Here is a 26,868-nt window from a genome sequence, read left to right as displayed (position 1 = left end):
TGGAAATTGCCTATTATTTTCCAAAGATTGCCGTTTAACCTTACCTTACTTATATTAACAGAACTCCACAGCTTCCAGTGAGCGAGAACTCAAGAGAGACTTCTTTTCTAGACAACAACATAGGCCATCACCACTCATCTTATCATAATCTTTAACATATAATTGCATTTGATTCTAAATGGTTTCCCAACTTCATTTCCAGCACACGCACATGCACGCAGCGATAGTAGACAGGTCTCATTATATAGCAGTAATCCATCATCAACTAAAAATCAAAAGGGTGCAACAAGAACCATGATATTTCTCTTCTCAGATAGTGGAGGTCTGCCACATGGTGGAGATGTACAAATTATCTTTGGATTGGGTGGGATGGTGTAGCACTGACAGTATTAGCTCCAGTCTTGAGGGTGCCAAACATCCAACTCACTGAGGTGAAAGAATGTTTTGAATTAAGTCACTAAGGGGAAAAGGTTATAAAGATTAAAATAATCTCAGTTTAAAAGAGGCTGGCAGATATCTACCTGTAGCTGCCTATATGGCTGCAGGCTTGGGGCTTGTGTGTTGGGCTGAGAACTCCCATATACACAGAAAGTTTACAGAAAGAATTTCATTTAGAAAAACTGGAAAAAAGAAAGATTTCTTTTTTATTAAATGCTTTTTTTTGTTTCCCTTCACTATTATTGTACACATTTTTGTTACTAGTAAGGGACTTCATTTCCTTATTATTTGTACTGCGGTAACACCTAAGGATGAGAAAGCAGGGATTAAGGCCTCATTGTATAAGCACAGTGAGAATCTTTACCCCAGAGTGCTCATAGTCTAGATTTTAGACAATACTCAATTGAAAATAGTCAACTGGAGGAACAAGGGAGGGAAAATAGGGGCCAGGATGTTTTCATTCATCTACTCAAATTCTCCTGCTAGATTTTGTCATATGGTCCTGCCTCAGTGTCCCCCTCACACTGGCCTGTAAGATGTTAAGGGAGAACTAGGGAGGCTGCGCAAAAAGCAGCCAATAGGAAATGGGCTGCAAGGAATAACCCATCAAGGCCTGCCAGGCCCATATAAGAAGAGCTGCAGGGCACAGCAGGGGTAGTTGCTCCCTGGAGCTCTAGGAGGGAGGACTGGCTACCTAGCATGCAGAAGAAAGCTAGCACCTCCGATAGAGCAGTGCTGGGCAGGAACTGGGGAGCAAGAAAGAGCTCCTGGCTGGCTGCTAAGACTGGCATGCTGAGGCCCTGAAGTAAGGGTGAAAAAGGTGTTGGGGTCGTGGGGAAGTGACCCAGGGAAATGTACTGAGAGGTTGGAGGGGATGGAGCACATGGCTGCCATCTACAAGGTCCCTGGGCCAGGACCTGGAGTAGTGGGTGGGCCCTGAGGTCTTCCCCCCTGAGGAAGTGGCTGGATAGTTGGATTGCAGTACTGGTCACCCGAAGGTGGGGGAGCACAGAGTGTGGCTTGGCTGGAGGACTGTGTCATGAAGAGGACGTTCCAGTCCTTGGAGTGACGGTGAGTGAGACACCACCGGGAGTGGGCATACCGACCTGTGGAACTGATCCCCAGGATGACCAGCAGGAGGCACTAATGTGGTGAGAGGAGCCTTATCACAGGTCCTCATCACATGACATCAGAATGTTTCCCTTCAGATGGGCTATCACAAAAATTGCACATTAGGACTTCATTGCAGCATCAAGGAATAAAAAGACACAAGCCAAGGTTAAAGTCAATTGAATAAACAATACCAGTCTCTCTATTGGGTACTAAATATTCCTGACAGAAATCTAGCAAGGCGGATCATTGATTCCTCTTTCAAATCCTACTACTTGCTCTACTTTTCCAGTTTGTTAAGAAAAGCCTACGAAGGAAAAGAATTTATGGCAGAGCTGATATGTATTACTGATTGTTTGAGATTCCTTTCTAAAAAGGGGGATTTTTAAGATGAGAAATTAATCCTTCTCAAAATAGGAAAGGAGTCATTTATAATTTAAATACTCGGGGAGGGGAAGGGATTGCTATTTTAGCTCCAAACTAAACCAGCTAGTCCTGGTCCTTATAATCTCCCCTCCTCCGCCCCACAACCTTAAGACATCTAGTTGTCAGTTTTGACTTTATTAGAGAGATTAAAGGACTTCTTTGTGAACTCCTACTTCATGCACAAATTTCTGCAGCTCATATGCCTGACAAAGCAGGTCTGGTGGAGCTACATTATGAGATCAGCAAATACCTAAAGTCACATCAAATGCAATGAGCTGACTGGAATGCCCTCTTTGCCCGCCAGGCTTAGACAGTTTGATTGCCACTCCTCTTGAGTAGATGAAAAAAGAAATAATTGCACAGCCTTAGGGGCTTCTAAAAATGCTACATTTTGCATTGCTGTGGGCTGCAAAAATCTTTTCTTTTGCAAAGAATCCACTACTCTGTTTTGATGATACTCATCCATTTGTTGACCTTTTTATTACTCTTTGGGCTAAGCAATGAATTAGCAAAGATGTATGACAACTTTCATAATCAACTCATACAACGGTGGTGCTTGCTATATTTATGTGTGGTTCAATAGATACCTGAATTAAAGAATAGTGGTTAGTCATCAGTCCAAAATGTATTCTTTTTAGACCCCTGACTAACCACTTTAATACATAGTACATATAAACCTAGCAGACAGCATAGATTAAACATCCAGGTCAACATTTTCAGAAGTGGCTGCCTAAAGTTGGGTACATTAACCCATACTTAGGTGCCTAAATCAGTAACCTGATTTTTAGAAGCACAAAACAGCCAATAGCTCGCACTGACAGCAATGGAAGGTGGTGAATGGTCGACACTTGAAAATCTGGCTGCTGGTTTCCAGAGCTCTACATATGCATCACTTCTGAAAATCAGGCAACTTTTATTAAGGGCCAGATTTTCTGAAGAGCTCAGGGACATAATAGATCAGCTTGTGACAGATATGGCAATTTCCTGCTATATCCTTGGGAAACTTTATTGAATTAAGTTTTAAGTACCTTTGGGGCCCATTGTATGAAATGAATGGTTCATGTATTATTGTGGGTCAGGGGAGGAGATGTGACAGATGTGAGTCCTGGGGGTTCAAATGACTATATTGAACAATGTGCTAGACAGGAATGGACTTTTGGAACAAAAAGTGTTTTTTCTGGGGAATATCTTGGGGGAGAGGAATGCAAATTCCACACATCTGGTTCTATAAAAAAACCAAATCTTTTGAAGCTATGCCCCAAGGAATGAGCCATTGTCTGTTTGCCTATTTGGGCCTTTGATCTTGGCCTCTCCTAGCTGTATGAAGTAAAGAATGAACACTGAAGATCAGGGCCGGCGCAACCTATTAGGCGACCTAGGCGGTCGCCTAGGGTGCTACAATTTGGGGGGCGGCGACTTCGGCGGCATTTCGGTGGCGGGACCTTCCGCCACTTCTGTGGGGGCGGCAGAAAAGCTGGCAGCACTCCTGCTGAAGATTCGGAACACTGGCCTGTTCAGGAAGCTGCAAGCAGGGACTTTCTTCCCAAACCAGAAGATCACCGTAGGGGAAGTCAAAATGCCTATTGTGATCCTGGGAGACCCCGCCTACCCCTTAATGCCATGGCTTATGAAGCCATAGACAGGACAACTTGACAGCAGCGAGGAGTGATTCAACAGGCTGAGCAAGTGCAGAATGACCGTTGAGTGTGCACTTGGCCATTTAAAGGTTTGTTAGCACTGCCTCTATGGGAGTCTGAACCTGGCTGATGACAATATTCTTATGCTTATAGCCGTGTGCTGTATAATGTTTGTGAAGGGAAGTGTGAAAGCTTCACTCAGGGCTGGACCACAGAGGCTCAGTGCCAGGAGGCTGAATTTGAACAGCCAGAGAGCAGGGCTATTAGAGGGGCTCAGCGTGGGGCCATAAGGCTCAGGGATGCCTTGAGGCAGCAATCGGAAGCTGAAAGCCACTAAATGTTTGTTGCTATGCTCAGGAGTGCAGTGCTTGAAATGCTAGGAGGTGATTGGTGCAGATGATGCAATATGTGGGTTTAACATAATTGTATGTTGCTTTGCAGGGCTCTTTTTGCTTTTAATTAATAGAATAAAGATTGCTTTCCAACCAACACAATTCTCATGGGGGGAGGGATAGCTCAGTGATTTGAGCATTGGCCTGCTAAACCCAGGGTTGTGAGTTCAGTCCTTGAGAGGGCCACTTAGGGATCTGGGGCAAAATCAGTACTTGGTCCTGCTAGTGAAGGCAGGGGCCTGGACTCAATGAGCTTTCAGGGTCCCTTCCCATTCTAGGAGAGAGGATATCTCCATTTATTTATTTATTTTTATTAAAAAATAACTGGAGGAGAGAGAATCAAACAAACAAACCCATCCGCAGTGAGGGGGATGCGGAAAGGAAAGGTCCTAGGAGGAGGTAAGGTCCCGGGATGGCTAAAGATTTGTGTATGTCCAGGGATCATATCCAACCTTCTCCTTTGGAGTACAATACAGTAGGTGCTGTACTTCAACAGGGACAAACTGCAGAGGGATGGCTGTTGAGTGCAGTGGGTAGTGGGAGTCTGCAGCACTGGACTGTGAGGAGGGAGGAGTGGAATGCTGTGGATATAGACTAGAGCCAGGAGGTTGATAAGAGTGTGTTGGCAGTGTCGGGGGAGGGGGGGGGAGGGAAGGGGAAGCATGGGACTGCGACTGCAGGGTAGGGCGAGCACGGAGCTGCTCAGTTTGAAGAACTAGTATTGCCTGGAGCACGTCCACTTGGTGCTCCATAACCTTTAAGAGCTGCTCCATGGCTTCATTCTAGTGTGCCATGTTCTCCTTTCGGTCCTTCTTCTTGCTGTCCCGCCACTAATTCAATTCCTGTTTCTTGGCAGTGGAGTGCATCGTAACATCATGCAGAAAGTCCTCCTTTGTTCTTCTTGGCTGCTTTCTAATTCTGCGCAGCCGTTCAGCCACCGATAACAAAAGAGGAGGCTGGACTCCCAAGGTCATCTCTGTGAAGTTTAAATGCAACGTTTTACAGAAGCAATATTGTTTGCAATACAGAGAACACTGATTCAGTGAGTTAAAACACAGCCAGCATTCTCACACCTGTCACTAACTGTCTGACCCCGGGCAAGCACACGAGCTACAAGATCCCCAAAATGGTGAGCAGCTGCAGGGGCAGGGTAAATCATTCTTATTGGACCCTGCTGTACACTGGGCACGTGGCTCTTGGGGAGAGCCAGCACTCTGGGGGAGGGGGAGCTGATAATCATTCCTGTCCCCACACTTTCCACAGGATCATTATGGAAGATATCTCGCTGCTCAGGGTGAGCAGGGAATCAAAGGAGGGTCTTCTCCAAGACTGTAGCTTCTGCCCTGGCCCCTATGTGGCCTGCTTGTGTGTAGAAAGGGTGTTCCTGCCCCTCTCCCACCTCCATGATGGGACAGTGGTGTGGGAAAGTTAATGTTAATGAGGCAAGAAACAAAGCAGCTCTGCTGAAGAACCTGCGGCAACGGATTACCCAGTGTCTCCATGAGAGTTTCCTGGAGATCTCTGAGGGAGATTCTCGTGAAGTGAGGGAGTCAATCAACAGCCTGTTCCACCACTCAGACTAGGCATGTGGTGGGATACAAGCCTGCTTTCTGTAACCCTCCTGCCCCCAACCACTTGTTTCAGCAATTCCCAAATCAGATCCACTTACCAGGGGCCTCCTCTCCTGTTTGTGCTTCGCCAAGCTCCAACAGCTGTGACTGGTTAGCCTCCTCCAGGGTAGAAAAGAGCTCCTAGCTGCATGCATCTCTGACCTCCGAGTCATCCTCTGCCTCTGGATCCCCCTCCCCCTCCCCCTCCACATCCATGTCCAAGATTTCCTCCTCCTGGCTTGGTCCACTCTCATCTGGCACGTGAGCCACTGAAGTATCTGCAGTGGCCTTCGTAGTGGAGGTGGGGTCGCCGAGTATCATGTCTAGCTCTTTGTAGAACCGGCAGCTCATGGATGCAGCACTGGAGCAGTGGTTTGCCTCCCGCGCCTTGTGGTGGGCGTTCCTCAGCTCCTTCACGTTGACCCTGCACTGCAATGTGCCCCGGTCATGGCCCCTTTCTGTCATGCATCGTGAAATCTGTCCGTAGGTATCAAAATTCCTACAGCTGGAGCGCAGCTGGGACTGCACAGCCTCCTCTCCCCAAATGCCGATGAGGTCCAGCAGCTCGACATTGCTCCAAGCAGGGGATCGCCTGGTGCGTGGAGCAGGCATGGTCACCTGGAAAGATGCGCTGAAACCACTGCACACACCAAGCAAACAGGAAAGGGATTTCAAAATTCCAAAGTAATTTACAGGGTGAGGATGACAGTTGGTCACCTGCGGGCAGGGCAGTAGAGTTCAAACCATTGATCAGAGAGGCGAGAACAGGCATTGTGGGACACCTCCCGGAGACCAATCGCAGCACTGTAATTGACCATGGTGTCTACACTGGCACTGCAATGCTATACCCCCGGCGCAGAAAACTGTACGCTTCTTATTGGGGTGTTTTTTTTAAAAAGTGCTGCAACTGCACAGTTTCTGCTCAATAAGTGGCTTGGCAGTGTGTACACCTTGGGAGTTACAGGACAGGAAGCTGCTTTACTGCTCAGAAACTTGCCAGTGTAGACAGGGCCTAAGACTGAACAGGGGGAAAGAACTGGACCCAGGCTGGAAGGGCGTCTGGCCTGTGAAGAAGATTATTAGAACCACATTTAGGGTGAGAACTCACATGTAACCAGTTTCTTTAGTGTAGTCAGCTTAGTTTGCATGCTCTGTTTTATTTTCTTAGTAATCTGCCTTGTTCTGTCTGTTACCTCCTTAACTACTTAAAATACACCTGTTACAGTTAATACATTTTTGCTTTATAATACAACCCAGTTTATGTGATTTCTAACAGAGGGAGGAGGGGAGATGAGAAATTGTGCAGACCCTCTTCCACATGGAGGGAAGAGGTGAATAGAATAGACTTCTGGGTCTGTACTCCAAGGGAGGTGAACATCTGAGTGCTGGAGCAAGTTACTTAAGCCGAGTCTTCCCAGAGCTGATCTGCAGCTGGGTGTGACCCTGCCTGTGTTGTATTAGAGGAGTTTTTAAGAGCCTGGCTCAGCAAGACAGATTAAAGGGGGCCCATGCTGGTGGAACAGGTAGGCTCAGTGGTATCTCAGCACATCAGGGGACTTCCCAAAGGGTCCAACCCATCACAGGGTCCTCAGCCCATCTAGGGGAGGGAGACATGCCAACGGATAACAGAGTGATCCAGCTAGATATCTGCTTGGAGAGTGTTTCTGAGCAGATAATGCTTGTTCCTGTGATTGCTTTGCTATAGCGACAGAGTAGACACTTTTTCATAATTGGTTTTGTTCTTTGCAGGTAAAACATTAGAACCCATCTGACATCAAAGGAGTGAAGTCTCCTCTCCTCACTGGAAGCATGAGGTTTTGGAAACAATATCATTAAGTGAATAGACTGGTTTTATGTGAAACAGAAATTACCTCAAAGATGACTTTCAGGTGAGGGAAAGGGAAACCTTCTTATGAAAAGTGGTGTATGATGGGTCAGCCATTAACATCCTCAGTTTACTTACCCTTCTAGTTAATGTGATGGTGATGAGGAAGCTGATCTTCATTGAATCAGTGGCCCTGTTCTCAATATCCCACCTAAGTTCCCTGTAAGCTGCACGGCCATGCAGCAGCCTACTTAGCGTTGTGCAGGTGCTCAGGGAATCCACCCAGGGACCTGCCTGCTGCAGTGCTCCTCCCCTTTCCCCAACTCTGCTGCGGCCCAGGACCCAGGCACAGCCAGAGCGCCCCTCCCCCAGCCCGGGACCCAGGCATGGCCAGGGCGCACTTCCCCCAGCCCGGGACCAGACCTGCTGGGGCTGGGGGAGGGGCACCTATCCTGCAGCCCAGCCCCGCCACAGCGGAGAGAGGTGCCTCTCACCCCCAGCCCAGGTGCTGCTGCTGCTGTGGGGAGTCCTCTCTCCCTGCCAGAGCACACTCCTGTACCCCAAACCCCTCATCCCCATGCCAGAGCCTGGATGCCCAGCCAGAGCCCTCATCCCAACCCTCTGCCCCAGCCTTGAGCCCCTTCCTACTCTTGGAACCCCTCAGCCCAACTCCCACCACAAGATTTTTTTATATATGTGCACCAATATGAAGGGGATGTCTCAGCTCCAGAACTTGTGCTCGGAGGGTCACTGCTGGCAGATAGACCAATGTATGGGGGATCCTCTTGGCCTGGATCTGACTGGGGTCTCCCTGAGATACCCAAGAGTTTTAACTGAGGAGGTTTGGGGAGGGAAGGAGTAGCAGATGCTGCACTTGGTGGAGATCCCTCAAGGGAGTCTAGCCATGCCGGTGGTTGTCGCCGATGAAGAAGGAATGTGGGCAGGAGATGTAGTTCTTAGGCCCTGGAACTCTGGGCATAGTCCTTGTCATAAAACATACAGCTAAGGGTAGCATAAAATAGCTCTTTTACCTTTAAGGGGTTAAGAAGCTCAAATAACCTGGTTGGCACCTGACCAAGAGGACCAATAAGGGAAGAAGATACTTTCAAATCTGTGGGGGGAGGTTTTGTTTCTGCTCTCTTTGTTGTTCTCTCTGGGACAGAGAGGGACCAGGTCAGAAAAAAACATCTCCTAAAACTCTGCCTCCAATAAGCATCCAAGATTACAAAAATTGTAAGTAAAGCAAGGAAATGCGTTAGATTATCTTTTGTTTTAGCTTGTGAATTTTCCTTTGCTAGGAGGGAGGTTTATTCCTGTTTTTCATAACTGAAGTTTTGCCTAGAGGGGAATCCTCCGTCTTTTAAATCTTATTACCCTGTAAAATTACCTTCCATCCTGATTTTACAAAGATGCTTCTTTTACTTTTTTTCTTTATAATAAAGTTCTGCTTTTAAGAACCTGATGGCTTTTTAGTGTCCTAAAAAACCAAGGGTCTGCTCTGTGCTCATCTTGTTTACTTATTTGGTTGGTATATTATTCTCAAGCCTCCCCAAGAAAGGGGGTGAAAGGGCTTGGGGGGGATATTGTGGGGAACAGGAACTCCACATGGTCCTTTTCCTGAATCTTTGTCTAACTCACTTGGTGGTGGCAGCGATACCGTCCAAGGACAAGGAAGAACTTGTGCCTTGGGGAAGTTTTGTAACCTAAGCTGGTAGAAATAAGCTTAGGGGGTCTTTCATGTGGGTCCCCACATCCGTACCCCAGAGTTCGGATTGGGGAGGGAACCCTGACAGTCCTGCTCCTGAGGAGGAGCACAGGGAAGATCCCCAAGGTGGGCAAAAGCTACTCTATATTAAACAAAGACTAAAACAGTAAAAGACAGAACTATTTACAGTATAGATAACAAAATGATGAAGCAGCTTTGGACACAGAGGATTTCGACTCAGGCCATGTGGTAAGAAGGAACTGGAGGGGTGATTAGTCCACCCCTTCCTTTATATCTTGGTACTGAGCATGTGGAGTGTCAGGGCTCAGGTGTGGATCAATGGACACTACTTGCAAATTCTTCAGTGGCAGGCTCATGCATATCCTCATGTGGAATACACATAGGGATCAGCGCTCAAAGAATTACCGAATGATCTTCCCACTTCAAAATCTCAAATCAACAATTATTGACTATTAATACAATCAAGTAATTTATCCTATGAATCCTGAACAGGGCCGTCTCCAGGCACCAGCTTGTCAAGCAGGTGCTTGGGGTGGCACGTCCAGCTATTCGGCGGCAATTTGGCGGACGGTTCCTCACTCTGGTTCGGAGCGAAGGACCTCCCACCAAATTGCCGCCGCAGATAGCGATCGCAGCTTTTCTTTTCTTGGCCTGCTTGGGGTGGCCAAAACCCTGGAGCCGGCCCTGATCCTGAAGTCCCATGATCTTCAGCTTTTCATGTATTAATTTCATGAAACATTTATATCAGAATACTCCGTAGAAGGATAAACAACTTGTTCTTTATTACGTATGAGGGTCGAATTACTCAAACACTGATGTTTCCATAATATTTAGGAGTCCAGAATCTCTTGTTGTTATAATACTCAAACATTACAGTACACGGCAATTTACATCCTTCAAGGGACTGTATAAAATATTTATACTATGGCTATATGTGGTGGCTAACCTGGTGATTAGAGTTACATTCCAGTTAATTATAAACTAAATCTGGTCTTAGAAAATGCAGTCTCTTCTTAACAAAAGAGGCACATTTAGAATAGAAGCCTCACTACTCATTTAGATTCCTCCTGAAAACTCATTAATTCGATAATCACTACAACAGAATATCCTACTAACCCCCTAGTTTATTCCCTCCTCTGGCTTTCCTATTGTATCCTGGCCTCTCTACCTTCACAGAACCACATTGACTTCATTTGTGCAGGTACAGGGATCCTCCAAGATGGAGCTTCTTGCTGGGTAATAGAGTATGTCAGTCTTTGGCATTGTTAACTCATGGTAAGGCCTGACTATCTGTGTATCTTATGTAGCAATATAGCCAGTGATAAGTAATAAATACATATAATATTTTAATCCATGAGGGGGTAAGCCACAACATGTTTCTGTTAACTAACTACTTTGCCTTTTGAAGTAAAGTGAGGTGAAGTCTAAACATCCTTGATGTTAAAAGTTTGAATTCCTTTTTTCTCTCCATAAGGACTTACCTTCCAGTCAGTTTTCTTCAATGGGTGCCCATCAATGAATGGGGACATGGAAAAGTCCCTCTTCATTTCAGATGTAGCTTGCTGAATCATATCTACACCTTGAGGATGTTGTAATTCAAATTTGTGCAGTGCTATGGACATATAGAGTGCTGAGTATTAATATTTCTTAACTTAGAAGAGGCATTTGTGTGGTTTCTAATGTCCAGATTATACTTAGGACTTCATCCTCCACAATACTTGTGGATACAAGTGGAAGGTGAAAAGGTAGGAGGAGGATGAGATATACAGGGACATGATATTGCTTTAAGGAGTGTGCTACTGTGCAGCCTCCAAGTTACTCCTGCTTATAGCAGGAGTGGGTCCAAAGAGGGTGGTTAGCTAAGCACTTCATATACATGATGAGGTTTGCACGTATAGGCTGATGTTTCCTCAAAACACAGCTATCACGGACAGAGTTCCTCTTTTACTCTGTACTGGAGTATGGGAATGGGTACTCAAGGGCACTAACACAGTGTGGAGGACTAACCCTGTTGGTTATCATTCTCACTTGTTCCACGTGTAGCCTAAACTCACATCTCAGAGGAAGCACAACAGCTATATACATCCTGGTGCTCACCTCACAGGCCATGCAGGATCAAGGCCTGAAGGAAACGGAAACAGCACCCAAAAGGGTGGGGAAAAAATCATATATGAGAGAGAGAGAGAGAGCACATGGTGACAAGCACAGCTGGACACCTTCTGAGGATGCTTGTGTGCTTAGAACTTTAGCAGAAAATGGGTAAGTGGAATATCCTTAAGCATTCCTAGCTCACAGGGAAAGTGTTTGGTATTAAAATCTGCAATGGCAGGTCAAATGCATTGATCACCCCTGCCAGGGTAGACTGGTTACTTCCAATTTGCTGGAATTTGTAAAGCCCTCCCTAACGTCATAGGTTTCCCCACCTTGGCTAAATCTGACCTCCTTGACCAAAGCTGCATTGAGGAAGTTGAGGCACAAAGCAACATCTTGAAGTCAGTCGCCAGGATGATCACCCTCAAATCTTCCAAGAAACACATTCATCTCTTCCCTCATGTCCCCTCCCCCCCCATCTGTGTCTGAAGGCAAGATCACCCTCCTAGCATAAAGTGTTGGCTGACATATGCAGTTCTTAATCACTATCTTACAAGCCAAAACAAAAAACAAAGGTTGGAAATTTATCTACCCATCCATGAACTGGGAAATGAATGGGCCAGCATGGTGCTGATAGGACCAACATTAGTTAGAATTTAAGAGGCCTGCCCACTGTAGTCTAACAGGAATCCAAATTGCCCTATAAATTATAGAGACTCATATCTGGTATAATGCCAGTGAACTTGTACCAAGTAAAATGTGTATGCATACACTTTCCCATCCCCCGTCCCTCCTTCCATTTTAAGATGTATACGGTTATCAAGTATCCAGACCTTCTCAACTGCAGCATAAATAATGGCATAGCCAATTTTGAGCTTTTAATGAAACACCAGTATATTATAATCCTTTGCCACTATTTGTACAGCACCTAGGAAACTATTGGGTGTTATATAAAGAATTAAGAAAAACAACATGATAATAAATCTTCACTTATGGATTTAAGGCCAGAAACTGTAGAAAGAGCCAATAGCAGCACACAATATTTTAATAGAGCAGTGAAACTGTAAGTATACATTTACATTTTGCTTCTAATAAATCCAAATCAGCAGTTTCTACTGTCACAGAGGTGTTCATTTTTTAAATGGCATTTTGTCCTGAGACTTGGTCAGTCTTAATGAAAATTACATTGATTTGACTAAATAGAAATGGGTGAACAAAAAGCTATTTATTAAATGTATTTCACCTCTTTCCATTTGCAATTTTTCTGAATGTATGTTGTGGTTCTCAGATTTGTTTATTTAAAATTCAAATGAATAATTCTTGGTGCATATATTGTTTACCAGCATGTCATTCAAGATATTTGCTACTTGAAATACAGAACTTGAACAGTTTTGAGTAGAAACATAGGCCTCATGACAAGTTTCTGTACTCTGGAGGAGTGCAGCTCCTAGAATCATGTTTTATGAAACATATATTAAAAAAAACAATAAAAATCTTGTCAGTATCACTTAAATGTGTCTAAGATAGTCTCCATGCAATAGCAAGGATGTGGCAGGGCAGCAAATACAAACGTTGCGCAAGGAAACTGTTTCCTGTGCTATTTCCTTTGTTTAAATAGGCTGAATAAATGTAAACACTATTTTTCAGCCTTACAGAGCTTAAGACAAGAGCACTACACAGCAGTCAGCATCAAACTGTTTGCCACCCCAAGTGGCCATTAATATACTGAAAATGACTTGGGTATCCACAGCACAGTAGTGGTGTGAAATTGAACCAGGACTCAACCACAGCTTTCCATTACAGCAATTTTAGGTAGAAATTTGTTTAGTCCTGCATTACTGTGCAATTAGGGACTTAAGGCTAGCAGCAAGCATTTGATTGAACTTCTTTTGATTTGGTAGGACTTTACTAGTTTGCTGTTGCCAGCTTGCTAAAGAATTGGATTTAGGCAGTCTCTGAAATGGCATGTACGGCCATAATTTATTGAACCAACTTTGTTCTTTTTCAGCCTCTGACTTAAAGTGTGCTCCTGAGTCAGCACTGGACTGTAGTTTTATGAGCACACTGCTATACAACGTGTATGGATGGATCACAGTGTAGATATAAATTCCTCTAGAAAACAAATGCGTTGCATTGTAAAAAATAAATAAATAAAACAAAATAAAGTGAGTGTCCCAGAAGGATCTAGCACTATAGATGCTCCATTTAAAGCATGATTACGCGATAACAGCTTTTGGTCAATAAAGGCTATAAAATTTAGGATTAATGCTGCAATTCTTTCACAGTCCCCAAGCCTAAATTCAAAATCAAAACAAGAGCTTCGTTTGCAATGGAAATATCTGAGCCTATAAACTTCTTGTGTTGCAAGGTCAGTATTTCAAAGGCAAAGCTTTCATTCAAGCAAAAAGGAAAGTGGATTATTGAAGTGCATGGTTCTATAGTTATTTCAAGGAATTAAACTCAGTCTTCCATATATCAATGTATTTTGCATACCATCATCTACAATAGGTATGTTAACCCTGATTGAACACAATGGGACAATCCCATCAACTTTGTGGAAGAAAAATCTATTTCTGCTGTAATTGGCATGGAGTAATTTATTGTATACTGGCGTATTAGGGGCCTGATTCTACAATATGCATATAGGCAAAGCTCCAATTAACATCAGTTTTAATTATGCCTGAGTAAGAAGTACAGGATCATGGGCCAGATGCTATAATTCATTGAGGCACAAAGGAACCATAACCTATCTACAAGTGTCAAGCAAAGTAGTACCCTTTTGGTGGGGGACTACCAGAGAGTCTCTCTGTTTTGCTGACAGCCCTGTATAGTCATCCATCCTACTCACAAGCCATGAATGGGTTGTGCTGGAGCAGAACTCTGATATATTTATCTGCCCCGTGTAGGATCTATTAAGAACCCTACACCAGTGGCACAACCTGGAGGAGCCCACCAGCTGTTCTAAATCATTTCAGGGATGGGGCTGATAGGGAGAAACAGGGAGCTGGAAACTGCCCCCTCACATCTCTCCATCCTCTCCTGTTCGGAGTACATGTGTTGGGTTTGATCATTTTTGGAGGGGTGGTGTTTAAATATCAATGTTGCAAAATCTCTTTGTTGTCACTAGGAAAGTACATCCTGGACAACAGCATCATTTGTTTGTTGCAGGCTACAGCCAGACCTTCAGCTAGCAAAATTGACGTATCTCCATTGAACTCAAAACTATACCAATTTATAGCAGTTGAAAATCTGGCCCCAGAAATGTCCACCCTGACTTAATATTATATGAAACAGGAAGCAACAGTACATTGTATGCTCTGGAAACCAGAAGAGATCAAGAAGATAAAATTTTTAAATGACAATAGATTCATTCTTTTACAGAACAGAATTGTCTTTTTTTTTATTTCAACTGGGAGTTGTTGCATCTGCGCTGTGAAAAGATCAAAATAATGACAGTAGTGCAGGCTTTAACCCCTCTTTTCGTGTCTTATGCCCCTTCCTTCCCACATCTACAATTCTGAGAAAGAGCAAGACAGCTTTTATACAGCTGGGGAAAAAGTGTTGCTAGCATAAAACAAGTCATTTTGCATGGTGGTTTTTATATTATTCTGGGGATTAAATTCCTGAAGAGAGACTAGTGCTCTGGGTGTGTCTGGCTGGGTAGAAAGTGACAGCTGTGATTATGGTGAGTTTCAAGTTCTTCTCATTCTGAGAAAACATGTGTGCGTCATGGCAGCTGCAGTCCTGGGAAGAAAGTAAATCCTGTGGTTGGGAAATAAATTGATCTTCTGCTTTCACTTACAGACAGAGAAAAAGTTATTTTTTTGAACAATTAACTTCTGTGGTCCTAAAAGAGGCAGCTGCATCTAGAGGAAATCTTCTTTTAAAATCATCAGTCACATAACATTTAAACACTGAATTAAAACAATACAAGTACGGCTCAAAAAAAAAAAATTGGCTGATCACATTTACTCTAGTAGAAGAAACAAAAAGCCCCACCACTGAATCAATCACAATGGTTCAACAGATCAAAATCCAGTGTTTTATGAGAGCTTATTATATTGTTAAAAATATACATAGTAATCATGATTTCAAAGGTAATTTTTTTTAAAATGTTAAATGTTACACTCTATTGTATTAAAAAGATATATTGCATGGAATGGAAAAGTATTACAGTCTGCAAGAATGTAAAATAAATACCCACATAAAGAAATACCTCATTTAGGGTAAAATTATGCTCTCAGACTTGCACAGCACAAGTCTAAGCTCTGTCCTACCTATATACTCAATTCCCACTTCCAGCAATGGGAGTGCTGCCATGCTGGGAGGGGGGGGTGTATTCCTCACAAAGTTCCACACGTGAAAGGGGAATAGAACATCAGCCGAGGCATGGACCGGAGAGCAGAATACTATCACATTCATCAAATGTGATTCTCATTTTTGTCCTGCTAGTACAAAAGTTTCTTACCAATAAATAAATAAAATTGTGCCATGGGGAAACCTCGAAAAATATCAAAATCCGGACACTATCTCCCTGTTAACATGTTTCCCAACCACACATTCTCTTCTTAAAAAACAAAAAAAAAAAAAAAAAAAAAACTGACTTCTGGGCCAAAATTCTCAAAAGTAGCTCTGTAAAGTTATGCTTCTAACTCCACACTTAGGCACCTAACTGGCCCGATTTTTAAGTGAGCTGAGCACTGAGCAGCTCACACCTAAGTAGAAGGGAGAGGATGGATGGTGAGTGTGAATAATTTGAACAAGAGTATTGTCAAGCTTAAAATGAACAACAGTATTGTCAGTGTTAGGCCTAAAACTTCTGGAAATTTTACAGAGCGAGCGTTGTAATATTAGCTTTAAAAAGCAAGCTTTGCAAAATTAAGCTGCAACCTGTGGTCAAAAGACACCTGCAACCAGACAATGTTATGCTGACTCCTATATGGTGAAATAGGTCATGCCCTCAGACACGGCTTATAAAACCACATTACTCACAGTTGAGATAATTGGCTATATGGAGATAAGTTATCTAACGATAAAACTAAAACAACCATTGGGTATTAAAGCAACCACAATAATCACAGTAAACATTTGGCGTAACCCGATTGATTGGTCTGTTTTGAGACACGGCCGACAGATAAGATAAAAAGAACTAAGGCACAGAACTGTGTGTGTGTTTTGGTCATAAGGGAAACTTGACCCACACCCCCTGCACCAAAGGGATGTGCACTTTGTGACCATCTGTAACTGGCCAGTGCGGAAAACAGCTGACTGAACTGTATTTTTCAGATGAATGCAGGGTAAGGTTACGGAGTAAAGAAGTCTGGGTTGCTTGAGCTGATTTGATGTCAAGTTGTGTTGACACTACAGTATTAAGAATAGTGGTGTCAGGATAATTTGACCTCAGGTTATATCAGTACTGCAGTATTAAAAATAGTAGTAAGTACCTGATGCATAATATTATTTGTACTTGTGCTTGTCTTCAATACAACTTGCCATTTATATTAATCCTTATTTAGTGTTGGTCTTTAATTCTGCTTTTCTTATTTTGTCTGTGTTGCCTTTATAGTTGAAAGTCATTAAAAGCCTTTTTTGAGGAATAATTAGTAGTTTTAGTTTCTCTTATACAGACACTGCTCAACCTTATTACATCTGTGTTGGGTGGTGGGAAGTAGTGATCACCCAGGGCCTCATTAGGGTCCTGACGCATGTTTCCTTCTTCTTTTATCTCCGCAGTAAGTACCTTTGAAAGTCAAGCCACTCTTAGTGCCTAAATATGAACATATGAGCCTAAAATTAGGCATCCACTTTTGAAAGTCTTGACTGTGACTCGGAAGTCTCCAGAGATGTACTCTTACAGTCAAGTATCAGAGGGGTAGCCATGTTAGTCTGTATGCGCAAAAACAACAAGGAGTCTGGTGGCACTTTAAAGACTAGCAGATTTATTTGGGCATAAGATTTCGTGGGTAAAAAACCCTACTTCTTCTTCAGATGCATCTCAGATGTTGCATGTAAAGGAGTAGGATTTCTTACCCATGAAAGCTTATGCCCAAATAAATCTGCTAGTCTTTAAGGTGCCACCAGACTCCTAGTTGTTCTTACAATAGCACGGTCTTGATTGTATCTCCTGCCAGTAGTCAGCACACTCATTCACTTGCAGTTTAGTTTTCTGAAACTGGAGAACATCATCAAGAGATCAACAATTAATCTGCTACTTTAAATAGGACTTAAATATACATTTTTTAGGATATGATGTACTATATCGTTAAATCAGATTTATAACCAATGAACACACATTCAGGAACATGACATTAAATTTAAAGGCTCAATGAGAGGAGTTACAAAACAAAGTGATGCCCAAGAGTAAAGACAAAATGCAAAGATAATTGGTGTGAATACAAAGCTAGAATTCTATTTTTTCCATACACAATGTATACCAAAAAAAAAAAAAAAAAAAAAAAAAATCATCCCAGGATTTTGAGATAAAGCCAAACACAATGGGAAGTGCTCCCATTTTGATTTATTGTAACATTTTTTACTCTGTACACATTTAAATGTCTCAAACTGATGTGTTACAGGTATTTTACTAAATGCAAGCCACAGTGATAATGTTCTTTGCAAGTAAAGAACAGCTCACATTTCAATTTAGTTTCTTGTGACAGAGTTTACAGACTCAAGAGAAGATAGACATCTCAATGAATAGTTACTTTTAGCTAATGATTTGCTTTTCCAGTAACTTCAGCATGCTTTGGATCAGGCCCTAGATGTAAACAGCCACCCCTAGAATACCAGGTTCGCTGTACCACTTAAAGCCCATATTAAATGGCCAGAGGGGTGGGATGGGGTGGTGGTCATTGGCAGAACAGTCACAGCTTCCTTGTACTCTGTGCTGATCATACATGGCTTGGTATAGAGGGCAGCAATGGGGACTAGCCAGAGTATCCATGCTCACATGGGCTCAGTGCACAAAACACACCATGCAGTTACCGTCCCCCCTATGGCCCAGATTGCAGTCCCGTGCCCTGGGTCCTGACAGAGGAAATGGTTTTCCCTCCAGTTAGTCAGGCCTTAGAGAAGTGAAGTGAATTTCATCCTTGGCCATTAACTTTTCTGGAAGTGAAAATAAATTAGATCTTGGGGGGGGAGGGGTAATTGAAAATGAAGTTAAGTCTCTTGTCAGAGAAGGCAGAGCTCTGTCACACCATACCAAACGTGGGCTCTGAATAAGAATTTAACAAGCAGCAAAGGACTGGCAATTTCAAAAAGTAATAACCCTCCAATCCCTAATGTACTGCACATTGTGACACACAAGAGCGATACCCAGCATGTTAAGGGACTTTATTATAAAGCAGTTAATAGCATACTTCAACTTGCCTTTGTAACCTGCTCCTTTTTACATGCTATGATAAGTCCTTTTAAGAAAAAGAGGGTAGATAGAAGAAATAAAACTAATTACAGACGTCAAAGATCCCATTATTGGAATGGGAGCAAAGCTGGTTGGTTGGTAGCAGCAGGCGTGACTTGAGTGGTAAAGTACTTTTAAATATTGAGAAACAAAGCAGATGAGATAGAAGGGCCATTTCTCAGCACCAGAAAAAGGACAAGGAAGTGTTTTCTTTTAAAAATAAAATGTGACCTCTGATCTATGTTCTTAAATAAGTGACCAAGAGACTGGCCCTCCAACATACACAAATGGGTCAAGCAAGTTCAGTTTTTTGTCAGGTCTTGAACTCCTCTAATATGTCATTGCTATGTGAGTAAAAGTACCATAAAACACAATGATCCTTTGCTGGAAACCCAGGCTCTTAATTTCATTGATGTCTACTATAAATTTCACCTTTAGAGCAGACATTTTGCCTTAACAGTATAAATTATTGACACCCAAGACTAAGGTAGAATATATACTCAGAATTCTCAACCTGTAACTTTCTTAATGGGGATACTAGGCACTAAAAGAAAAAGGTGGAAGTGTGCACTTTAAGGGTTTGATCCAGCTCACATAAAGTAATGGAAAAAAATCCTATTGCCTTCAATTGGAACTGGAAAGGATCCTTAACCCCTTACCACCAAGAAATGGAGATTGCTTCTCTTCATGAATTGCTAGCAGTGGAAATGGCACAGTGGAATAAAGTCAGAGAGAACCTTTTTAAAAAGATACAGTGTGCCAAAAATACCATAAGATATCTACAATCTGTTAACTCCAATAGTCACAAAATTCAACCCCCTTGTCCCCCGAAAAATATATCTTTTCTCCTTTTTAGGGAACAACATATTTTGGAGTAGACTATAAAGCCATGCGATTGAATGGAGCACTCCATTTAATGGAGTTATTTTTAAAGGATAATCCAGTGGCTCTTTAATAGACTCTGGGAAGTGAAAATCTGGACCCCCCCCCCCCCCCGAGTATCTTCTATTTCTCAAAAGTAATTATTGAATGACATCGCTGAAGGATGGATCAGATGCCCTGTTGTAGTGCTCTTTAGACATATGCACTGTTATGAAAACCATCTAACAGTACATGATTTTCACTTTATTTCATTCATGTTGCAGTTAATGCCTTCAAAATCTACACTGTATACAGTACCTCACTTTTGTATTGTGTTCTAATTCATCAGTTTGCCATCTTGCAAATTTTGGCAGACCAGGTCATGCCCAAACCAATAGGACTATTTGCATAGAATGTGCCTTAAATCAATACAAACATGTAAAATAAAATAATAATAAAAAAAAGCCCCAGGAAGTGTATTTGAAATTCAAGGTGCCTATGTGAAAATGTAAATGAGTTTATCATACAATTTCAAAAGAAGAGATAAAACCCCTTCATTTTTAGTTTGGTACTTCTAACAAAACATCAGTTAATACATACAATGCTGTTTATATGGTTATGGTGTTATTTTTTGAATCAATAATTTTGCTTGTGATATGTCAAGCTCTGTCACTAAAATGAAGTTGCCAATAGTTGGCTCTGAACAACACAAGCTTTTCAAAATTAAGCAACAACAAACATACATAAATCATCGGTGTAATTGTATGTAACATACTGAGTTATATAGTGCTGTTTTTTTTATGATGAATACCGCAGAATGGTATTTTCTAGGCATTTATGTATTAGCCTTATTTCCTAAAAACTTTAGAAAAAGAGCATGCTGTACTGCAAACTGTGCAACAAGCAATTATTAAATACAACTGTTTACATCTTGCTAATTACATGTAAGATACATAGAGTGACATAACAGGCTCTGTTAATCAGCATTACACTTTTGTGCTCATATCCTCCATGTCCTCGTTCAGATTCCCATTAGTTTTAGCCACCAAATAAAATAAAGAAAGGAAGACAGACTAATATAACACAATAACGAACAACAATCCTGATCACACCAGTTACAGAGAGAATGCCAATTTATGACCAAAGAAGAGACAGGACCAATCCCAGTTCTATTAAAGTCAATGAGACTTTTGCCAAACATCAATAGTTACAGGATTTTGCTTATTGGGTACAATTTCCACAGAGCCGCTTCTTACACATTGTTTAATACAAAGAAACAAGATCTGCCTAGAATCACAACACCCTTGCATGAGAAGAGAGAACGGCCTTATCATAATCTGCACACGGTAATGCTCCTTTATTTTTTAACTTGGGGGAGGGGGGAGGAATCACCTCATCATCATTCAGTCTCTAGAATCACATTTGGAAGTTTTCCTACAAAGCTTACCTTAACTCAGGGTTTTCTTAGCCAGAAGTATGCTATGTGACTAGCATCCATTACCTACAGAATGGCTGCTGTGTTTCTTATAAGAAATGCCTAAGAGGTCTAAGTGACCACCTGAATAAGGGTAGACCTAGTAAAGTGGGTCATGTGACTGTACTCAAAGAAGTTCTCAAGAGCAAAGAGGGAAAGCTCTGTATTGAATAAAAAAGAGTGAGAGTTATTAGAAAACTTGAGCAAGGAACACAAAAATAAGTCTATCTAGACTGATAAAGCCCGTACCAGTATAGCATGTTTTTTTTAATATGTATATATACACATACATATACACTTTATGTGCTTGTACTTTTTTCTGCAGTTAGTATTATACCTTTGCTAAGCCTGTTTAGGGTTCACATAACAGTTTCTTAAGATGCTCTTTTCCTTGTTTAAGCTATTAATGTCCTATTTATGTTTTAAACTCTGTGTTGAGCAAGAGTTAGGGTGGAGCATAGACAGAGAATGTGCCAGCAATCCAACATGGAACAAAAATGGGTTTAAATAGAAGGAGAAAAAATGCTTCACAGACATGAACTAATTTTGCAAGTCACACAAACAATTTGATAGGGTCACAAGCCTTGAACCTGCCCTTATAAACAAAACTGGAGCTCTGGTTCCTATTTGCATGGTCTAATAAAGAGACACACTGCCCAACACAGTTGTGAATGACTGTTCTTATGTTTAAAAATGAGATCTGGTATTTAAAAGGTGTAGTAGTAGTGGTAGGATAAAAAACAAAACCCAACATAATTAAATTCCCGAAATTTGAAGGGAAACATTGATGTGGATTTTGCCCAGAAATTCCTGCAAATTTCTATTATCTTTGTGCAGTTCTTCCAAATTCTTTGGTGGGGCTAAATTTGCCGCTATTTAATGAGCTCTAGCTTTGGCCCCCAAAACCAGTGGCTCCCCTGGAATGTGCAGAGATCTCAAGGCACTTGGCAATTCTGTGTAAGCCACATAGATCCACACTTTCAAGAGTGTTCAGCAGCCACGGTGTCAGACAGATTTTCAAAACAATATTGCATGATGAGCACCCACTTTAGGGGCCGATATGGCACATGAGTTCTTTTGAAAAATCTGACCCCAGTTGTGGATGCAGAACATTTGAAAATCTGGCCCATAGGTCTTTCAAGGTACTAAGTGCCCTCCACTTCCACTGACTCCACAACATCTCACAGGAGTGCACACCACCTTGCAGGATTGAGCCCACAGCTCTGTGTAGAATTTCAGTGCCTCTGCACTGGCTCTGGGGCAACCCTCCCCAGCAGCACCAGTACTATGGCTTTTCCTGCCAATGGCTGCCCTTGGACCACTCCTTAGATGGATGGAATCAGGTGCCCCACCAATGCAGGGCTCTGTGTAGAAAAAGGTAGAGCAGCCTCAAATTTAGGGAATGATGATGATGTAGTTTGCCTGCTCCGTCAGTGTGGATCTCAAACCCATGGACCCCCAGTAAAGGAGAAATAGTGTTGTGAAAGCAAATGACCTGTCGCTTTCCACATTTTGGTGCAGAAGAGGCAGGATGTGGCATGAAGATATAGTTGATCTGATATGCACCAACATAGTCATAAGATAACTCATCATCTCACAAACGTTTGCAGAGAGGTTTTAACTTTGGATGGGCTAGAATTGGCACTGTGTTTAAAAGTGAAAAAAAATATGCAAATATCTGATTGGAAAAGAAAATGCTAGTGCTCTCATTACAAGGCACACATGAATGTATCCAGTAAAAGGAGATTGTTGTTTCTACATCCATCTGAGTACATGCTCTTTTACAGGGGTCGGCAATGTTTGGCACATGGTTCGCCAGGGTAAGCACCCTGGCGGGCCAGGCCAGTTTATTTACCAGCTGTCGCGGCAGGGTCAGCCGATCGCGGCCCCCACTGGCCACGGTTCACCGTCCCGGGCCAATGGTGGTGGCGGGAAGCCGCGGCCAGCACATCCCTCGCCCGCGCCGCTTCTCTCCACCCCCATTGGCCCGGGACGGCGAACCGCGGCCAGTGGGGGCCACGATTGGCCGAACCTGCCGAGTCAGCAGGTAAATAAAACTGGCCTGGCCTGCTAGGGTGCTTACCCTGGCGAGCCGCGTGCCAAACGTTGCCGACCCCTGATCTATTATAACGGCTGGAGCCTTGCATGTGTATCACTCCCTGCCACTCCTCAGTGTTCCATTGCAGAAGATTGGAATTACTGTTTAAGAGCCTTCGAAGCTCCAGGTTGAATAAAGAGCTATTGTTTATGTGGGTATGTGGCAGGGTTGAGACTCACTGGTGAGGTGCCTCCTGCTGGTTGTCCAGGGAATTAACTCTTTTCCAGCTCAAAGCACCCTCTGCAGGCCGGCTGATGTTCTTCCCAGACCCTGGTGCCCTTTGCCCAGGGGTTCTGCCCCCAGCAGTACCCCCTCACTCTGGGTCTCCCCTCCCAGGGGAACCCCCAACCCTCTATCCCCACCTTGCCTCAGTGGCTACTGCCAGTCATCATCTAGCCCCTACTCCCTGGGGCAAACTGCAGTCTGTAAACCACTGATCATCAGCAAGGGAGGTTGGACTAGCTGCCTCTGCCTAACTAGGGGCTGCCCCTTTGAATAGGGCAACCAGACAGCAAGTATGAAAAATCAGGACAGGGGATGAGGGGTAATAGGAGCCTATATAAGAAAAAGACCCCAAAATCGGGCCTGTCCCTATAAAACTGGGACATCTGGTCACCCTACCTTTGCAGCTCCAGTACCCTTTTGTAGGCCTTTGACAAGGCCTGCAGCCTGGGGCTTTGCTAGGCTGGAGCTCCCCCAGCTCCCACTGCCCTTCCCCAGCACTGCTCCACCTCAGGTACCCTGCTCAACTCCCAGACAGCCTGGTCCTTCTCTCTCAAAGGCTAGAGAGATTCAGCAGACCACAGCTGTGGCTGCTTCCTTAATCAACCCAGCTTTCCCACTTGCTTTTAACCCCTCTTTGCTGGGGTGGGGGAGCTGCCCCACCCCAGGGTAGTTTGGACTCTGTCTGGGTTAAGATTCCCAGCTGGCGAATGTACAACTTAAAACAATGCAGAACTTTGATCAAACAGTTGTTTCATTATGCCATTTCCTCTTATATTTGACTTGAGCATTAACCTTTCCACTTGTTGTGGCCAAGTGTTCCATTTTCTATTGAACAATCCGTGTTCATAAATGCCATTTTGTGCATAATTAGCTCACGAGGTGCATTTTGCACAGCCTTTCCAGGAGGGCTCCATTTTCATGCACTCACTTATATTACTCATTCATCAGTAAAGTTTTATCACAGAGATTTTATTTTGAATCGCTCATTTTCTCAGGTGATGATTTCTAGCATGTAATTGGTGTCTGCAGTTACAGTCCAGTTTCATGAGGAATATATACAGGCTGCAGGACTGCAGAGAAAAACCCCAACACTCAAAGTGCTAAGAACAAGGCACCCTATCATGCAAAGTTATCCTCAGACACAACAGAAAAGGCATTGTAAAGGATGACAATAACTAGCTAAAGAAATGCAATGCTTTTGTTCAAATTTACTATCCCAACACCACTTTAAAAATAAATGTAACAGTAGGTGGTAAAAAAAAAACCTCTCTCTCTCTCTCTAATGCATAGTCTCCTCATTCATATCCATGCTTGAGGCACTCTATATGCAGAATGATATGGTTAGTTTCGTTGGGGCAGTCTGATGGCCCCAAAATCCCTTAGATTGTTTCATAATTGACTTTTTCAAGTTATTCAGCAGAAGTACCAAGTTTCTTAACATGCCATGTGAAAATACAGTCAGAGGATCCTCATTAGATTATCAGAGTTACATATCAAAGTCCCATAGACCTCAGAGGTAGGGTGTTTTCAAGAGGATTTTTGCATGGAGTTTTTCAGATCCCGCCGGGCATTGCAAATCTTTGCTGTGAATTTTCTTCGGAATTCAACCTGGCTCAGCTCTTTCCAGCCTTCTGCAGTGCATGTTTGTCTTAAAAAAGCTGTCATGGAAAAGGAGAGAGATGATCTCAGAAGTCAATAAGTAAAAAGAGTGAGAGTGAAAAGAACTTGAAATAATAATTAGTACTATAATGGAACTTCACCCAATTAACATCTGTTTCCTGAGTGCTCTAACTTGCCTCAAAATCTGCTGGAAACAAGCATATAACAACATCTGCCACTTGGTACTATAAGCAAGCACTAAAGCAGTTGCACTGGATTCTAAACGATTTGTTGTTTTGGTAAGTAATTTTGGGTAGTCTAGTTGAATATACCCATTGATAACATTTTATACCGTGCAGTAAGGATAACAATTCATATTATTTTATATGAATGACTAAATGTATGAGGCAGTGAATCTTCTGGTGCTGAATTTACCTAAACATTTTGGCCATGCTTTGGAGTTTTGATGAAATCATAGGAAACTCTAGCATTCAAATACTACCATCTGCTCAAATACTAGTGATGAGGACCTAGCAATGATCATCGACTTTTATGTAATCTATCATTTGAGGATCCAAAATTTACTCAGAAGAATATTGACACATGCATAGAGAGCGTACATGGCGATGTAAAGGTTTTATCTGTGTGACCAGTGTCCACATTACTCACAAGAAGTGAAGCCACAACTGAGTTACACAGTTCATCCCAAATGAGTGCTGGTAAAACTTCCATACAACACCATCATACAGTCTGTGTGCCACATCTATTACTGAAATATTATTTGAAGGATATTTGAGAGAAAGTTTAAAGTTAAGATTGTTTCTTGTATCCCTTTGCCTATAAGGCTGGATGCCATAAGCCCAGGACCTGCAAACAATTAGAATCACAGGATATGTCTACACTACAATAAACGAGCCAGGGCATGGATGCAGCTGGCCTGAGTCAGCTGACTTGGGGTCACAGGTCTAGAACAGCAGGGCTATAAAATTGCAGTGTAGACGCTTGGGCTAGAGCCCGGGCTCTGAAACCGGGGTAGGTCTCATGGATGAGCACCTGAGTAGTCCCATTGACTTCAGTGGAAGTACTCACTCAGATTAAATTAAGGTTATGTGTCAGTGTTTGCAGTTCAGGGCCTTAACTATCAGTCTAACTGGGCAGGGCTCAGAGGGAACCATAAAAACTCTTAACGTAGCTTAAAAAAAAAAAGAGGGGGGTCAGAACTTTAAAGTCCAATGTTTGGACTATTTCAAGGCTAGGGGGGAGTGCTGGGTGCCAATAGCAAATGGAGAATTTCTACTGACCTAAATTTCCTGTTTCCCTCCCTTTATGAAATAATGGATTTTAAAGCAATCAAGAAATTTTTTTCTGTAGAGAAAAACAGTTACTGAGTCAGGACTGACTCTTGTCCACCATGGGGCATGGGCAGGTGTAATCTGAGGGTAGGGTTGAAATTCCACATTTGGAGGAGGAGGAAATAGGTCTCTAGCAGGATGCTGTTTGAAGCTGCTCAGAGGGCATGCTAGAATAAATGCCAAGGAAATGGATTGTTGGGGCAGAGGCTAGGTGAGATGGTTGAAATGTGCATGATAATTTATCATGTGGCTCTGCAGTTTATCCCATGTGCATCACAATACAGATGCTATATGTATTTACATAATACTGTCAAAGCTCTTTCTAGGTATATATAAAAGGCACCAGCCAGAGTGATGTGAGGAACTCCCACTTTGCCTTCTCATACTTATTAAACATTTTAATTTATCTTAACATGAGAAGGTGCATTCTCCTTTACCACCACCCTTTTTCATTGGAGGTCAATACAATATATTAGAGTTGCAGAGCATCTGTGTCACTGTGGAACTAGAGGAGGAGCAGATCCTTCAACAGACTGTAAATGTTCCAAAGAAACACATTTTTAATGTCTCAGAGTAAGTGAGATTATGTGCAGGTATAGCAA

At 42.7% G+C, this 26,868-nt stretch overlaps 1 protein-coding gene across 1 annotated transcript in view; it reads right to left on the bottom strand.

Moving 5' to 3' along the window:
* Nucleotides 1-24,263: 24,263 nt before the first annotated feature.
* The window catches only part of LOC117873507, a 97,338-nt gene continuing 94,733 nt past the window's right edge, over nt 24,264-26,868 (bottom strand). Inside the window, exon 5 of the mRNA XM_034762965.1 lies at nt 24,264-24,973. Within this exon, the coding sequence (XP_034618856.1) occupies nt 24,843-24,973 (131 nt within the window). The 3' untranslated portion in view covers nt 24,264-24,842. The remainder of the gene's footprint in view (nt 24,974-26,868) is intronic.

This window comes from Trachemys scripta, chromosome 2 (genome assembly GCF_013100865.1).
Source record: "Trachemys scripta elegans isolate TJP31775 chromosome 2, CAS_Tse_1.0, whole genome shotgun sequence".
Classification (NCBI taxonomy): Eukaryota; Metazoa; Chordata; order Testudines; family Emydidae; genus Trachemys; species Trachemys scripta.
Note: the sequence above shows the minus strand (reverse complement) of the source record. Positions and strands in the feature narration are given on the sequence as shown.